Source organism: Parambassis ranga, chromosome 6 (genome assembly GCF_900634625.1).
Source record: "Parambassis ranga chromosome 6, fParRan2.1, whole genome shotgun sequence".
NCBI classification, from domain to species: domain Eukaryota; kingdom Metazoa; phylum Chordata; class Actinopteri; family Ambassidae; genus Parambassis; species Parambassis ranga.
The window spans coordinates 8,133,026-8,151,247 of record NC_041027.1 but is presented as its reverse complement, the minus strand read 5'-3'; the positions used below and the strand labels follow the sequence as shown (position 1 = coordinate 8,151,247).

The following is an 18,222-nucleotide window of genomic DNA, read 5'->3' as shown; positions in this document are numbered from 1 at the left end:
GTGCAGAGACATAGTTCTTTTCGTCTCTGCACTAATTACCCAAACTATGTGAATGTGTGTGTCTGTTTGCATGCATTGTGTTTATGTGTGGTTTTAGAATGAATAATGAATGTTTATACACAGTGTGACATCTTTTCAGAGCTTTTACTGTGTATGTGTGTGTGTGTGAGTACTGCATGCATGATAGGGTGCAAGGCGAAATCTCTACAGATCCAATATGACAATCTGCCTTGTGGATAGAACACTGAGAGAGGAAGAATGAATGTGTGTGTGTGTGCGAATGAGTGTATGTGGGAGACGGAATATAGAAAGAGATTTTAAAAAAGACTTTTTCCTGTTTGTAAATAATACTCTGAGAAGAACAAGGCAGGAGAAGAGGGGGCCAGATGTTGAATGTTCCAAGTGTGCAAGCTGTGCGAAAAAATGGAATGTGCATAGATTATATGAAAAAAATGCAGTCTAAAGAACCTCTCAGCTACTGTTGTCAAATAAACAACTGAAATATCTATTGCATGGATTGCAAGGAAAGGTAGCATCCACCTAACTTCACTTTTCTGAGCATAATTGGGTCAATTATTTCCTTTCGCTAATACTTGGAAGTAAAATTTGTTTGTGAAAATTTCCCATCAGCCTCAGCTGTAAATTTAAATAAATAACAGCATGGTAACATTAATAAAGTTAAAAGAGTAAACATTACCACACCCCAGTGTGTTAGCATTTTAACATATACCTCAAAGCACTTAGCGTCTAATACAAGGGCCACTGGTAGCTGAAGACTTTAAAGTTTTGCTGCAAAAATACATAGTTTTTTATTACTGATTAAAATTCAACAATTACATACAAAATTATGTATTTTAACAACTTTTTTAGTGCTGTTATACCCAGCTAATGCCTCACACTCTGACAGCAAAATACCCTGCAGACATATCTTCTGACCGACTATAAAATAATGCGTTAATAACAGAATCCGAAGATCATTTCATTTCCGCTCGACAGATGTGCTCTGACATGTGAAACGATTTGCATCTCAAATGCAGCAATCTAGCTCCTGCCTTCTCTCTGTCACTGCACGTTCTCAGTCATTTTCCTTTCACTCCTTTTGTCTTTTCACTTTCTTCTTTTCAAATAATTGCATGTGCGCATACGCACGTTCACACTCATACAGGAAGTACCTCCTCTCAGAGGAGGAAAGTGAGCCATAATTAACAAGTTCAGATTTATTTTTTTATTAATTCCTCCTAAGAGAAATTGAACAAATTGCAGAAGCTGTGACAATGTGATTATTAGATAGGACAGCTTGGAATGTGTGGATGGGTAATTTAATGAGCAGGTGCAGGAAAAAAAAGAATAACAAAGCAGGCTGGAAGGAAGGACAGCAAACTCAGAAACACTGTACTGTATTCATAAATAATAAGCAGATAATCACACATCAACACGTTTTATGATGTGTCATAAAGATGACATGTTCCAGCTCAATTTACTGTCGCGGAGACAGCAAAGAAAGACAATCCCTAAAAAAGTAACTCAGTATGATGTTTAACACTGGCTTAAACAGCACAAGGTTATCAGAAAGGGTATTTGTTGAAGCAGATACAACAAAAAAAGGGGCCACTGGGGGAAAAAAAAGATGACACACCCATACCAGGAGCTTGGTGAAGTTTACCAGACTAACCTATCGTTGCTGTCTTGTGCACTGCAGCCGCCTGAAACATTATTTGCCAAGCTGTCTTTCATTTTTCATGCCTTTCTCTCCTGTGTTACCCACCTGCCCGAAAACTCACCACAGTCTCAACTCTCCCTAGCTTTTCTCTTCCCTCTTCAGTAGTCAGCCCACATCTTCCTTGATGGAGTGAAAATACATCTCCACAGGCACCTCATGCTCGTCTCAGCCTGGTGACACCTTACCCTCTGTTCAATTTCTCTTCCAAAATTCAACATTACAAATATTTCTTCCACTATTTAATAGAATGCTGTTTCTCTACTTGCATGACCTTACTAGAAGACCTTATTAGAAATCTTAGTCTGATATTAAAGGACCACTGCAATTTTTCAATTTCACCATATGAATTCAGGACATAGTGTAAATAACAGTGCTTTATGTTTTCTGTGTCTCTGGGGCTTGGCTTCAGAATCTGTCAGTTCTTCTAGGAACCACTGGTTTTTGGAAGCACTACAAGGGTTTGCAGTGTCTGCCTTTGGGAATGTGCTCTAGATACAGAGGTATACATCAGAAGAAAAGGAACACAGGGTGGAAGACATATTCCAGCTAAAAGTGGCCAAGGCCAACACAAACACAATTGAGTTTGTGTTGGCACCAGAGAACAGTGTACTATGGTGCCTCAGATTATTCTCTGGTGCCAACACAAACTCAATGCTTCTGCTGCCATTAATTTTAGTGTGGGCTGTTTTGATGCCCTCACTGCCACAAGCCCCAATGGAGTATTTTTGTTTCATAAGGTCGAAAGGCAACAACAGAAACCAGCAGGACCAAGACAGATGGTTGCACAATTGAGTATTGTTACTTTGTCAAAATGACCAACAAAGAAATAGCCAGTGTCACAGGTAATACATGGCAGCATTCAACAATTTATTTTAAAAACATTTATACTATTTACGTGGTTTACTATTTCACAGATAAGTTCTGCCTCATGTTGATTTGATCAATAATCTAGTTAGATCTGGGGACTGAGCGTCAGGTGGTCATATGAAATGCATCCTGTTACATGCACTGTAATAATGGCTCATAAAAAGTGTTAATACTGCCTTTATCATTTACATTTCTCAAAGTTCCCCTAGATAACAGTATTATCCTGATTTGTAAAATATAAATTGCAAAGGATCCCAACCCATTACTTTGTTAAATCTAGCCTCTGAAAATCTTTTTTCATACTTTAAGGCAAAGTTCAACAAATATGAATATTTAAAGAGTCCCGCGGTGCTCCTTGTTAAATTGTTAAATCTCTCTTTCTTTCTTGCTTTTCGATGTTGGCGGAACAAAACTGACGATCATTCCTTTCCTCAGCGTGTAAAATTACCATGCTGACACTGATTTCTTAAGCACCTCAGCATGCACACATACAACAACAAGGCAATAGAAAGGTATGTGGGGGAGAGATGTAGTTTCCATACATGGATAAGCACAACACGCAGAAAGTGTCAGCACAAACACAGCAGTAACCTGGTTCTGGCATGCTGTAACCTTGGATGCATCACAGGCACTTAATGCAGACTCTCTGCTCCCTGGGATTATAGACAACACACACAGCACTCAGTAAAGCCCTTATATATATCTACACAGCAGATCAATACTAGAAGTGCTCATAAAAACACTGGGCCCCTGGCCTTAACATGGCTATACTACAGGAAATGAGTGACTTCAGAAATCCAGTAGAGCAGCAGTGCTTCAGATGAAATTCAAAATCCTGAAGCATCAGACTTATCAGGTGGCAGTCCCCCACGTTCAAATCCAATATCAAAAGAAGGGGTTTGAAAATATATTCATAGCTGTCACGTCAGTTCCGCTAAAATACATTTCGACCTGTCTAGTCTCTTTCGCATTTTGACAGGCGGTATACAGTCATGATTGTAGCCATTTTAACTGACTACTTAATAAGACAGCTTCCATTTCCTCCACATCCAACTGAGCCCTGTTATTTCAATAGAAGGTCTGGATGCTAAAGTAACTCTTTTAAATCTGTGTTTTTTTTTTGGTAAATTGTCTAATTTGCATAGAAAGAAAAGATTCAGTAGGAACAAATAACTGCCATTAGTCATCAAATAAGACAAGAGCAAACAGAGGTCCACAGTCACACAGGCACACAGACGGTTCCTCTTCTCTCTTTAACACCTCTACACACACGCCTTTCCTTTCCAAACACTGTTTGATGTGAGTCACGCTAGTTCTGACGGTGTTCATGAAGCACACATGCACATGTGCCCACACACTGAAACACAAATGAATGACATCCTAAAAACTGGTAGAACATTGTGCTTGTACCATGAATTATGTATGCTTATAGTCTCTTATCATCTAAATGCATGTGTATGTATTTGTCAGTTTGGGTTGTGTGTGCTTTGCATTCATTTAGGACCTCTGATCCACCCCTGTGGAATGATGATGATCTAAAGAGAGACAGGCAGAAAGACTGGAAGACATAGAGAAAAATGGAAAGATCGAGAGATGGAAAGATCGAGAGAGGATGTATAATAGAACAGGGTTTAGTATAGTCATAACAAGCAGCTGGCCATTGCACACACGCCTAAGTGCGCACACACACATACACACAGTGGAAAACAGATTTGGATGCATTAAATTATTAAATGAGGGCTTGTTGACACACACTAACATTTTGGCAGAAAAGAGAGAGGGCCTGCATAGTGGCTTCTTTTGTAGGAGGTGATGTAAATTTTTGATTAGAGGAAATGCAGCTCCCTGCCTCCATCCATGCCTTCATCTCTGGGCTCTGTCCTGTGTCCTCTGGTCACGCTCCTCTGACACCTCCTTGCTTCACTCAACACATCTATTTGACCCAGTGAAGGGCAAGCAGCTCAGACAGATAAGCTCTGTCCCAAAGTACCCGTGGTGCTTCTCTGTCAGCCCCCTTTTCCTTGGTTTGTGTGTTCATGTGAATGCCCGCCATGATTGTGGGTGGTCTGCAGCCTTCACCCAGCAACACAGTGAGCATCCCTCATCCCTCTCTGTATGCAATGATGGCAGGGTACAAGCAGGGGTTTTAGAAAATTCAAAGTGGAGAATAGAGGAAGTAGTGACCAGTGGAAACCTTGTGGACAGGAAAAAACAACAACTGTTGCTGTAGTTATTTTAACTATCCTGGAGGCACAACCTTGACTCAAGAATCAGGTACTTTCGTTGTCTAAATGCTCCAGTTTGTTTACCAGCTAGTGACTTATTTTGTCTGCCTCTTCTTTAGCTGCACAGGTGGCCAACAGTGGGCATTTAAATCTTTTTTACAGAAAACAGCTGCCTGCTGTCACTAAAAGTGACACCGCTGAGAGCACCAAGAGTGAACCAAAACCTCCTGCCTAGACAGATCATTAGGTTAACTCTGTTAACGCTACCATTCATCATTCTTTTAAGTAAACTCATAGGGGATAATTCAGTCATTTTGGTTGATTAAACCACCTCTCAGGACTGGGTGGATGTAAACAGACTGTGCTTGATGTAATCTATTGTTAGCTTTACTGATTGGGACAACTTATAGTGTTATTATGTGGTGCTAATATGTGGTGATGTCACTTCAGGCACACTGTTCATTTGCCCTCATTCTTTGAGTAGAACCAAAACCAGACACCTCTAATACCCAGTGTAAAGTCTTATTTTTTGTTTTCCTTCTCTAAATGTATTTGCACAAATGCCTCAATGTACAAACCATAAATCACAGCAATGCCAAATACATCATGCAGTTGAGTGTACAGCTCATCACTGATATACTGGTGTATATTAATAGGGTATACTATATGTGTAGCTCCCCATCTGTGCATGTTCTGGGCTATGCATGCATGATAAAGTGAGTGAAGCAGGGACAGGAGCTCCTGAGATACAGTGGAGATGTGAATGATTAAAGCGATGAATGGGGGGACCTCACATTGTAATTAGAATTGTTATGTTCCCCAGCGAGTGTTATCTTTTTTTGTGTAATTACACTGTGTGATTTATACACTCAACAAGCCTGCATAAGCCTTGGTACGCAAACCTACCACATGCAGCAAGGGTTTTTACACGTTTTCTCTTTTAAAAGATATACTGATCACATTTTTTTTTCATTTTAATATTAAGGACACACATGCACAGTTGAGATGCTGGTGCATTCATAAAATCTTGACACAGACAAATGTATGAACACCTAGGCACAAAAGTGCCTGTGTTTCACAGATTTGTACTTCTTATTTTCTTCTCTTCTTTTTAAGTAATCCAGCATTGCTGACTGCTATTAAAAATAAACACTATGCATATTGCCTATACCCACCCAAACTTCCAACAGAAGAAAAAAATCATGCTTTTTGTCACAGCCATCTAAGTAAAAGCAGGCAGTCAATGACAACTAACATTTTGTAAAACACTTTGTTTCTATTTTCACAGGAAATCTCTAATCTCATATTTCTCATTTGCTATTCTTATACGGTCAGAGTGACAGGATATGAAAACACAAGGGAAAGCTCATTGTGGGAGGCAAAAACAACAGCAAGCTGCATCTCAAGACTGAACTTAAAGATGACAATGCTTCCAAAAATACTTAGAATCACTGTTTTTATTGCAGTCTTTAGGCTATATCACTGCAGGTTGTTACCTGGGTTTATACTAATGATTTAATTTCTCCCAGTAGGGGCAAAGAAAACATTTCATACCAAAGATTCGATAATTAGAGTGGTCCAAACGTTAAAGTTAACGAAGAGAATAGCTTTCTATATATATATATATATATATATATATATATATATATATATATATATATATATATACAGTGGGGAAAAAAAGTATTTAGTCAGCCACCAATTGTGCAAGTTCTCCCACTTAAAAAGATGAGAGAGGCCTGTAATTTTCATCATATGTATACCTGAACTATGAGAGACAAAATAAGAAAAGAAAATGTAGAAAATCACATTGTAGGATTTTTAATGAATTAATTGGTAAATTCCTCAGTAAAAGAAGTATTTGGTCACCTACAAACAAGCAAGATTTCTGGCTCTCACAGACCTGTAACTTTTTCTTTAAGAGGCTCCTCTGTCCTCCACTCGTTACCTGTATTAATGGCATCTGTTTGGAGTCGTTATCAGTATAAAAGACACCTGTCCACAACCTCAAACAGTCACACTCCAAACTCCGCTATGGCCAAGACCAAAGAGCTGTCAAAGGACACCAGAAACAAAATTGTAGACCTGCACCAGGCTGGGAAGACTGAATCTGCAATAGGTAAGCAGCTTGGTGTGAAGAAATCAACTGTGGGAGCAATTATTAGAAAATGGAAGACATACAAGACCACTGATAATCTCCCTCGATCTGGGTCTCCACGCAAGATCTCACCCCGTGGGGTCAAAATGATCACCAGAACTGTGAGCAAAAATCCCAGAACCACACGGGGGGACCTAGTGAATGACCTCCGGAGAGCTGGGACCAAAGTAACAAAAGCTACCATCAGTAACACACTGCGCCGCCAGGGACTCAAATCCTGCAGTGCCAGACGTGTCCCCCTGCTTAAACCAGTACATATCCAGGCCCGTTTGAAGTTTGCTAGAGAGCATTTGGATGATCCAGAAGAGGATTGGGAGAATGTCATATGGTCAGATGAAACCAAAATAGAACTTTTTGGTAAAAACTCAACTTGTCGTGTTTGGAGGAGAAAGAATGCTGAGTTGCATCCGAAGAACACCATACCTACTGTGAAGCATGGGGGTGGAAACATCATGCTTTGGGGCTGTTTTTCTGCAAAGGGACCTGGACGACTGATCCGTGTAAATGAAAGAATGAATGGGGCCATGTATCGTGAGATTTTGAGTGAAAACCTCCTTCCATCAGCAAGGGCATTGAAGATGAAACGTGGCTGGGTCTTTCAACATGACAATGATCCCAAACACACCGCCCGGGCAACAAAGGAGTGGCTTCGTAAGAAGCATTTCAAGGTCCTGGAGTGGCCTAGCCAGTCTCCAGATCTCAACCCCATAGAAAATCTTTGGAGGGAGTTGAAAGTCCGTGTTACCCAGCGTCAGCCCCAAAACATTACTGCTCTAGAGGAGATCTGCATGGAGGAATGGGCCAAAATACCAGCAAAAGTGTGTGAAAACCTTGTGAAGACTTACAGAAAACGTTTGACCTCTGTCATTGCCAACAAAGGGTATATAACAAAGTATTGAGATGACATTTTGTTATTGACCAAATACTTATTTTCCACCATAATTTGCAAATAAATTCTTTAAAAATCCTACAATGTGATTTTCTGGATTTTTGTTTCTCATTTTGTCTCTCATAGTTGAGGTATACCTGTGATGAAAATTACAGGGCTCTCTCATCTTTTTAAATAGGAGAACTTGCACAATTGGTGGCTGACTAAATACTTTTTTTCCCCACTGTATATATATATATATATATATATATATATATAGCTTTTGCTATGATACATAGCAATAGTGTGGTGTGTGTGTAGAGTGGTCCAAACGTTAAAGTTAACGAAGAGAATAGCTTTATATATATATATATATATATATATATATATATATATATATATATATAGCTTTTGCTATGATACATAGCAATAAAAAAGCCTGCAGTATGCAATACATCTCTGACATATTAGCCATATTATTAGTTTCTCAAAGGAATGCTCATCGATGGGCTGACTTACAGCCACACAACAAAACTGGAAGACTGGAAGAGACTGCATACTTATAACTTTGTTAACTCCTTGACTGACATTTGAGCAAAGGCTGAAACATCAATCTTTATAAGTTCAAGAAAATCCATCACAAGAATGAGTGGGTGACAGTTATACTGGTGCAGCTGCCAGCCCTGGTTGGTGGCTTGATTATATGACAGGGAACCAGCTGTATGTGCATGAATACTGTATGTCACTTAAAAGACAGTTTAAATGGAATTTGTATCAGCTTAATGGTTGAAGCAATGGAAAAAAAACGTGACTTTGAACCACTGAAATAATCCTAACTCGTTCTCTGTGACTCCAAAACTCTTAACACTTAGTCAAATGAATGAGAAGCAGTGAAACACTTCTATGTGTTTGACAAGAATAAACCTTCCAAACTCCCAACAGAACAGCAAATTTAAGTCAAGCAAATGAAATTCCTCAGTGTGCATCTCTTTTTCTGTCATTGACTGTCTTACAGTATTTGTATCCATCCCCCCCTTTTACAGCGACACCTCAGGAGACTACATAAAAGTGGCTTTCAGGAATTAAAACGTAAGACTAAACCTTTTTCTTTCCCCTCCTCTCTCTCTGTGTGTGTAGACAGACTGAAGCACCATTTTCTCTTCTATCGACCTATGGAATGGTGACTCCTGGCTTTATGTGATCAGTGAGGGCAAAGGCAGTACAATGTGAAAGCAAAAAAATGGCAGGGCTTCAAAGAAGACAAAACACAAGCAGGAATGTTTAAGCTATGAGAAAGGGACAAAATGTTAGCTAAGAACATGTAATTATTGCACCTAAAATTACATTTGTATAACAAACATGGTGAATGTCATAATATGCTATAGGTTGAATGAAATTCACACCTTTCAAAACATATTTGCATGCAGATGTAGTGTGTATACATACACACAAACATGCACACACACAAGAATGATTTACAAAGAGCTAGATTACATCCAGATGATGAATATTATTCTGGTTTGCCAATTAAGAGCATTCACACACAAACACACAAATACACCTTAACACTTGCTTAGTGGAGCCTGCTACATGCACACAAGACAAACACACAAACCAACAAGTCAGGAACAAGGGTTGCAAGGGAGGTGCACAGATTAAAGCCAAGGAATGAAAGTGAAATTTGCAATGCATCACATTAGAGGCAGCAGTGAAATGGTTGGGCGGAGGGGGAGCAAAGAGAGATTTATATTCCGAGGAGGACAAATCTTGGCAGGCATGGAGTACCTATGTTAAGAGGCTTGGGGAGAGGCGGGGGTTCGTATTGATGAGCAAGTCCAGGAAAGATGCGTGTGGGTGCAGGATTGTGGTCCTATGGGGATGCTCTGTCTACGGCAGCGATATGGGGCTCAGACAGCGGATTAGTGTTTCTGCTCCATAATCAATTTGCTGTCTGGATCCCATTGCACACAACCCTAAACATCCACTCTTTGCTTGATCCTCCAAAATCTCTCTCCTCTCCTTCTTTCTCCCTTCACTATGTTCCCTGTCTCCCTTTTCACACTTTTGTTTGCTTCACCTTCAAATCTCAAGTTGTTAAATTTCCATCGCTGAACCGACATCACAAAAACTTCCCACACGAAGCTGTCCAAAATAACAGCTCCAGACCTTCCCCTCTCCTTGCAGTTCTCTCCAAAAGTGTCACTTTACACTAGCCACAGTAGATTCTGCACACACTGCTTTTTAGGGCAATATCAGGGGCTATGGGAGTAATTATATCAGAGCATGTGCGTGTGTAGCAATGTGGAGGCTAACCTTGGCCAAGGGCAACCTATTAGCTTCATCTCACCCCTGGGTCCAAACTTGCTGCCATCTGCTCTGCAGCTTAGGGGGGTCATAATACTGGCTGACCAATCAATAACATATTACATGTTGGCACAGTGCACCAGCTATGGTCATGACTTTCTTTTGCTTATTAAAAGCAAAGCATATTACACTCCTAGAGGAAACAGAACACACTTCCCACACAGAAGGAGCTCAAAATAAAATTAAAAATAAAAAAACCACACAAACTGAAATTAAAAATTCAACTTCTGTTTACAGGAAACAAGCCTGCTGTCCATCAAAAGTATGTGACTTTAAATAAAGTTTTACAGAGTTAACTTTTTACTGAGGGCAGAAGACCATAGATATAGCTAAGCGGTTATAAGCAGAGACACCAGGTGGTGCTCAGAGCACTCCTCCTCTGACTGGGAAGGCACGGAGGGTTTTAGTGTCAACAGATCAATATGTGTGAGACAGGGAGAGGACTATCTATTTCAGATTGTCTAGCACAGACAGACGCAAATGTAAAAAGATGTAGTCCTAGCCAGAAAATGATGCAAAAATAAAGAGAGCAGATGAAAATAATAAGCTGCATCTGTCCTGTCCAGTTTCTCACTTTTCCTTAAGTATACCTACAGACACATCAAATCAGCCTTATGAGAGTAGAAATGCAAATCCTATGCAGTAGAGGCTGACACCTAACCCTAGGTTCTCTTATGACAACCACATCCATATACATGCAGAAACACTCACACATATATAAGCGTGCACACACATACACACACAGCTTCAGGCTGACAGACACTGTTTGGAGCTCTTTTATTGGACTAGGCAGACTGTCACTCATTCTGATAGCAGCGAGGAGACTCAGATGAGAGCAGCTAATTGTCTCACTGGGGCACTGATGTGACTCGCATGTGACTGAATATGTTTGGAGGTACAGCAGCCCTGATGTGTCTGTGTGGGGAATGCTTGAGAGGAAGAATTGACTAGTGGAACTGGTGAGGGAAAGGAATAGAGAAAATATATGTCTGTGTGTGTATGTTTGTGTTAGGTGAATACTAGTCAGTCTCATGGTGGATGGTACCACAAGAACCTAAGTGAGGAGGAACTGAAGGGTCCTTAGTGGCAGCTAAACAATCCTGCTATAAAAAGATGAACATGAATCACACTGGCAGTCTTACCTTGGTCTGGCCTCAATGTCGTGCTGAAAACAATGACAATGGAAGAGAGAGAAAGGGAGGGAGGGAGGGAGACAGGGAGAATAAAACATGTTTAAAATCTTTGCACAGGTGCTGTGGATCACAAATAAAAGGTAAACAACATAACTTACATCAGCTTGGTCCACAGCTGGTGTGGCGCTAAATCTGACCAATTAATTTTCACTTTCATCCACCAGTTGTTTTTATGCATATTCATGAGCTTTTAAAGGAGCAATCTGGAATAAAGCACTGAATGAACTGCAGACATTATTCATGTGCTGGCTCTTGTATTTAATTTTGATGAGGACTTGAATGATTTTTCAATGTCAAATAGGGCAAAATGCAATGTTTAATGCCAGCATGTAACACAACTGTTCTAACGGTTGTTTTCAAGAACTGGACTAAATTGTGAACATGAAAGGCTTTATTTTACAAAGATCAGATGAGGACAAACTCTGCATTAGCATTTAGCTTGCAATACATGCAGGTGTGATAGGCATGTGGCATGCGAAACTGCTTGTCATAAAATTCAAAATCAAAATCTCAACTGGTCTATTTTCCGTCAAAATAACCTTCAGCGCAGGGCGTCCTCTTTTGTTACCTGTACAGATCACTTTCCAGCAAGATGCACAGTATAAAAAGATGCTCTGAATAATAATTTGTCAGATATAGTTTCCACAAAAATGTTGCATTAGAAATTCTAAAAATGAAATCTACACCTCCCCCATGATTGGAATAAAAAGTTTATACCCAGAGTAACAGATTTCTCACTGTAAATTCATTCTTACTGAGTGTGCTATACAGTCTTCCAGGTTTGACTTCTCACTTGTTTTAAATTACAAATGAGCTAACAGAAATGTTGAACACCTTTAGGGTGTCAAACACACACAGCTAACACCTAAGAAAATGACCAAAACACCTTTCCGAGACTAAATACTGTTCAGCACTTAATTTACTGTAGCACAGGACCATGACTACCGGTGCTAAGACGGGTACACCAGAAAGGGATTTTGACAGTATTTAACAAAGTCAGTAAGGCTCCTTGGCAACACAGCAGATGAGAGGAGAGCTCATGAGTGGAAGCTGAGGAGCACTGACTGGCTGTCTGCCTCACTGACTACGGTTTGGCTCCCAATTAATTAGCTGCAGATCTGGACAAACACATAATTTAAAATTTGGAAGTCAATAAGATATTTCTTGGTTTCCTTGTCAAACACTGATATGAACACAACTGATATCAACTGATATCTTGGCTGCTGCTAAACAAAATTTCTCTACTGATATTGAATGACCCATCATTACTGGACAGTAAACTGTGGGGAGTTTTAGTTCAGTATGAATGATATTATCAGTGTGATCATTACTAGTGGTGACAGCACTAAAGTTTTTCATCGCTAAATCAAAAATGGTTTATGGACATGTTATGGATTTTTTTTTTGCAAGAGAGATGTGGCTGGTATATATACAGACAACTACCTTTAAATGTTTATCACACCACTCAATTTTTCATTTTTCTATAACACATAATATAAGTAAGTATTGAGTCAATTATGCATACTGTATTTAAATATTTGTTTTGCTGCAGTACATTACAACTATACTAATGTTTAGTTTGTCCCGCTTGCATGCTTTGTTTATATTTAGTCAGATTAAGTGTGCCACTGCCCACAAGTGAATGAAATATGCAGAGAGGAGCTGACAGCTGAAGACTGTTGTTGCAGCTGTAATTACCAGTTACCTCTGTAACAGTTTTGTGGGAAAAAAACAAAACACATTCCTTAAAGGCTGAATAAGTCCAAATTCAACACTTCCTGCATTATTCACATGGCCTAAGGCTGTCCAGTCATGATGTGCAGAAAAAAAACTGGTCTCTCAAAGCTGAGAACAATCTAGACTTTGCTGTTGTTGCTCTTTACTTCAGCTACATTGAAAAGTGCAGCGCAGGTGTAAGGAGGCCTACTTCTACAAAACAACCTTTCACTTGATATTTTATTTTCACAAATAGTCAAATTGCAGAAAGGTTTGTATTGCATAAATTATCTAAGGGTTGAGGTTACATTGCAATGAGGCATCCTGTCCTTGTTTTTATGCTGTGGCCTGACACCTCTCTACAATGAAGTATAACCACAAGTGTGCAGGTATGTACGCAGGTGCACATATGTACCAGCAGCGGGGGTAAGGAAACATAAAGTCAGTAATGCATTACTCCTATATATTCACACATATTAACAGTTTTATCTACATTTTACCTGTATCTTGTGTACCTATAAGGGATGGTCTCTTTTAGTGTGTGCTCTTCGTCAGTGCATTTGTTAAGCTATTTGTGTACTTCTTCTTGCCCAGATGCGCATCAGTGTCTCCTTTAATTAATATACAGTGAGCGTTACAGTAAATACACTGAATGGTTGTACTTAATGGCATTTTAAATGGCAATGTGGATCAAGAGTTTTGACAAGAAAACACCTCAGATTAAAGAAAAAAACCTTCAACTGTCTTTACTAACATTATCTCTTTTCATAATGGCCTTTAAATGCCTGTTAATGCTCTTAAGTCTATGTGTAACTACACTTATGTGCTCTTATGTCAGCATTACTCGTTAGTGGTAATTTGTTTGTCCTAAAGCATGTATTCTTGTCTCCTGTAGGAATATGTGATTTATTCTCTGGGAAGCTGTTAAATGGATACATTTTATAAATGAGAGATAAATAACACAGGTTTGTTGCTACTTGGCTAAAGTATTTGAGCTTGATATGCACATAGAGCAGCACTTCTTTGAAGCTGGATGTCTTTATTTTCTTGTGGAAAACTGTAAATCAAAGGACTAATTCTAAAATGGCTGGAGGGTATAACTGTCATACTGTTACACTGGGTTTTACGGAAGGTGAAATAAACAGCAAACAGGGTAAACATATTTAAATATGCATTCTCTATGCAACAAAACACAAGGCTTTGTTTTCTATTTATTGTTCTTTTCAGTCACAGAGTCAAATCGGCTTATATGTTTTCTTCTAGAAAATCCACTGTATTTTATTATTACATTTGGAACAGAAATGACTCTGCTTAACCAAAAACTATTTTCTTTGAAAACAGTGCATATTTTATATATAAGTTTTTCCCCTCACTGTTGGTAAGAAAACAACACATGCTCCAGCACTTTAAGCTTGACATTTTAAAAAATGGCTAATGCACTCAACTAAATGGGAACTAATTAATGACAACAATTAATGATGGATTAATCACAAACATAGTTATAGCCCAGAAAGGGTATACTTTCCAGCTGACTTCACAAAACTGCAGTAAAGGGTCAAATAAAGGACTGTATGTCCTACCTATAAGACACAGGCAAGCTAAAAGAAGGTGTGAGCTGGAAGGAGAATTTTTTGGCTTACTACAAATTTGAAAATAACACAGCTGCTGCAGATGATGTATCATACAGCAGTCTGGAGGCAATGTCATTCCCAGGCTATCCGTACAAATTTGAATTCTGTGTGCACACATACACACGTTTAGATACAGATCAGTGCACTACTACATAAGCCCTCTGTCCTCATGTGAGCACTGACGATACCTCTCCAAATAACACTGCCTATTACTTACTCCAGCAATAATGAGAACAAACAGGGCATCCATCGGCATTCAATTAGGGCTTTAATGAACCTGACAAGCCATGAATTCATTTTTTAGCAAGAGAACCACATCAGCAACCACCATTAGTGCCTCTCCAAGGAACACTCAAGCTTCCATACTTGACTGTGGTGACTAAAATATAGCAAATGACAAATGGACCAAATGGATATTTTAATTTGGGGGAAAAGTATTCTCTTCAGTGTTCAAATTAGACATACAGGACTGATTGCTGCAGCATCGGATATAAGAGTGAGGACATAAGGTGCACCTGTTGTGCACGTTTACATAATGCAAACCAGATTACTGTGAGGCTGCACATACTCAGGTGCAAACAGTGAGGGAGATTTTCACCAAAGGGTTGATGTGTAAAAAGAGAAGGAACCCAGCTGCTGTGGTTATTCTCATAACACACAAATAGACAGTGGGCAAACACACTTACGTTTCAGCCAACATCGCAGAATTTATTTGTACCTAAGTACCTGTATCATACAGACACAGTCGAGCGCATGATAAGAAAACATCTGAAAATACTGTATGGCTGAATAAATAGGGTGCAGCCAGGCTCTTCTATTTGTTTGGAACAAAGCTGTGACACCTCTTCTCTGTATTCATTTTAGTGTTTGCAGCAGGTTCCACAGTCATTAGAAAGCTAATCCTGTAAGTGGAATGCCTGGGTGAAACCTCTATGGCTGCATGAGTTGCTACTGTAGTGTCTTTAAGCAAGACATCGTGTCCCATATCAAGAACAGGGAAATCACAAGATGGTTGAGGAGCTACTGCTAATCAGAAAACTGAATCAGCTATTTAGGATCAGCAGTGTGCTTGCTTAGAAAACCTGCTCCTAATTGTTTGTAGATAAGAGCAACAGCAGCCATTTTTACAAGGTTGCGCTTAGTAATGATTTTGGCAGCAGTTCTCTGCAATCAAAGTTTATATTAATTAATCATTGACTGCTTGCTTGTGTTGTGTCAGTGTACTTTAGACAGATCATGTGATGTTACATTGTCATTAAGAGAGTAAAATATGCACTTCTGTGAGTCTAATGCTAAACCTACAATAACATCTCAATAAGACCTCTGGGTATAATTAGTCAAATGAATTTAACAATATGAAGTGAAAGTAGCTATAACCTTCAAGCTTACATAACATAACCCAACATAAATCATGACATTTGTAGTTCTCTTTGTATTGAGTGAGATTTAAGCTGAAGCCAAAATAAGATTCTTACTGGTACTCTGTGGGCTGGTCCAGGTCGTGCTACAAGGACCTCTGCTACCATAGCAGGGCCTACTGCCTCAGCCTGTTCCAGCAAGCAAAGCTGGTGTGTGATGCTGGCCATCTCTTCCTGCAGTTTTTCGGTTTGAACAGTGATCTCTGCGATTTTCTCAGCAGCTGATGCTGTGAGGAATGCTTCCTTTAGGTCTACCAGGTGAAGGGTTCTCTTCTCCTCCAGACGCACCAGTTTGCGGAGCTCATCAAACTGACTGTTCACATATTCCTCCAGCTCCTCTGTAGACATCTGTGGAGATTAGTTACAGAAGACAGAGGTGGAAAGAGCAATGAATTAATAAAATGTAAGTAAAGAATTCTATGAGCTGTAAAAAAATAACTCTGAGCTGCCAAGAATTAACCTGCATGAACTTCATCAGTGTAGGTATGAATCCTGAAGATGAATACATAGAACAGAGAAACTGAGACAGGCACTAAACTCAAAAACAAGTAAAATTGGAAGGGTACCCTATGTAACACATCCAAGGAAATTAGAAAGATGCACATGTAGGAGCACAGACACGTCTGTCTTTTACTTTGACATGCGAATATTATTTTAATGAGCCCACAGGTCTCTGTCATGCAGTAGCTAATTGATAGCATGAAGACGATCCCCTGGAGGCAGACTCCATGCATCCCATCTGTAGATGGAGATCTCAAAGGCTCCCTCTACCACAACAAGCCATCTGTTTGTTTTTCAAGGCAGCTGAACTGCTCACTGAAACACCTTTTGAATTCCTTTCCCTGCTCCCTATCGAGGCTCTCTTTAGCTTCGACTCATTACGTTAAAACACCTCAATAAACAGAGTCCTCCCTGCAGTCTTTCCTGCTGAACTAGCCCCACCTTCAATGCAGATGCTGTCATGAGGTAAAACCACCCAGAGCCCCTCGTCATGATGTTTGCTCCTGAATATGTTATAATTGCTCCAATCTAGAATATCAGCTGTTCTGTCTCCCCTTACCCCCGAGCAGAACCTCACTCTTTTCCTTTCCATCTATTTTATCTTGTTTCCCCTCAGCTTCGCCAGCTCCAGTCAAGCAAAGAATCATCAGTCTTTACTAAGGCTGGCAGAGCCAAGGCCCCTAGGGGCCCAAAGTTTTATCGCATATTTGCCATTCCTGCACAAGCAATCAGATTCTCCAAATTGCCCATTAAACCAAGCGCATGGAGTAACAATAACTTTTAATTTGCTTTCTTTGTATGAGCAGAGAAAAACATGAACATCATTCATTCCGAATAAGACAGAGCAAGTTAGTTACATCTAATTGGAGAGAAAAGACTTGTTTTGTGTATTTGCTTCAGTTAAAATCAATGCTGTGACTATATGTCTGATGGAACAATGGATTAGACTAGCAACATGTTGATGTGAATTGCCTCTAAAAGTCTCCCAAGTTATTCTACTTGGACTGACGCATAAAACCTATAAAACTACAATATAAAGAGATTGAGACCTTCAGAAGTCTTACCATTTAGATATCAGCAGTGAGCACTTAAAAAAACACATAAAGAAATGCATTTGCTTTATCTCACACTGGGACTAGATTGTCCTTCTTTACTATGATGGAACAGTTTTCAGATTTGATATTCACATCCAGTTCTCCAGCATTTACATTTATTAAGCCCTGGGAGAGACAACAAATGTCACATGAGGATTGTTGTTTTTAGTGCATGCTGATAAATTGAAAATACCATTTAATTAATTTTCAAAAATCTCAAAGTGGTTTATTGTATTTAATTGAAAAGTAGCCTGTACACTAGAATGGAATGAAACATTTTACTTCTGCATTAATTTAACAACCTGGATTAAAAATATGAGAAAGAAATTATCACCTAATCTTGGCTCTTATACCAAGTTAGCAAGCACACCTGGTTAGCTTGCAGCTCCAGTCCATCAATCTGCCCTGGGTTAACTGCCTCTCCTTGTCCTTTTTTTTACCACAGCCTTACACATAATTTTCTATTG

The 18,222-nt window shown here is 39.4% G+C and overlaps 1 protein-coding gene across 2 annotated transcripts in view; it reads right to left on the bottom strand.

Moving 5' to 3' along the window:
• Positions 1 to 18,222, bottom strand: part of trim44 (tripartite motif containing 44) — a 42,758-nt gene that overhangs the window by 14,797 nt on the left and 9,739 nt on the right. For both annotated transcript variants that reach the window (XM_028408617.1, XM_028408618.1), the window contains exons 4-5: positions 16,218 to 16,508; positions 11,345 to 11,367 (exon numbers count right to left, since the gene is read on the bottom strand). In XM_028408617.1, the coding sequence (XP_028264418.1) occupies positions 11,345 to 11,367; positions 16,218 to 16,508 (314 nt within the window). The remainder of the gene's footprint in view (positions 1 to 11,344; positions 11,368 to 16,217; positions 16,509 to 18,222) is intronic.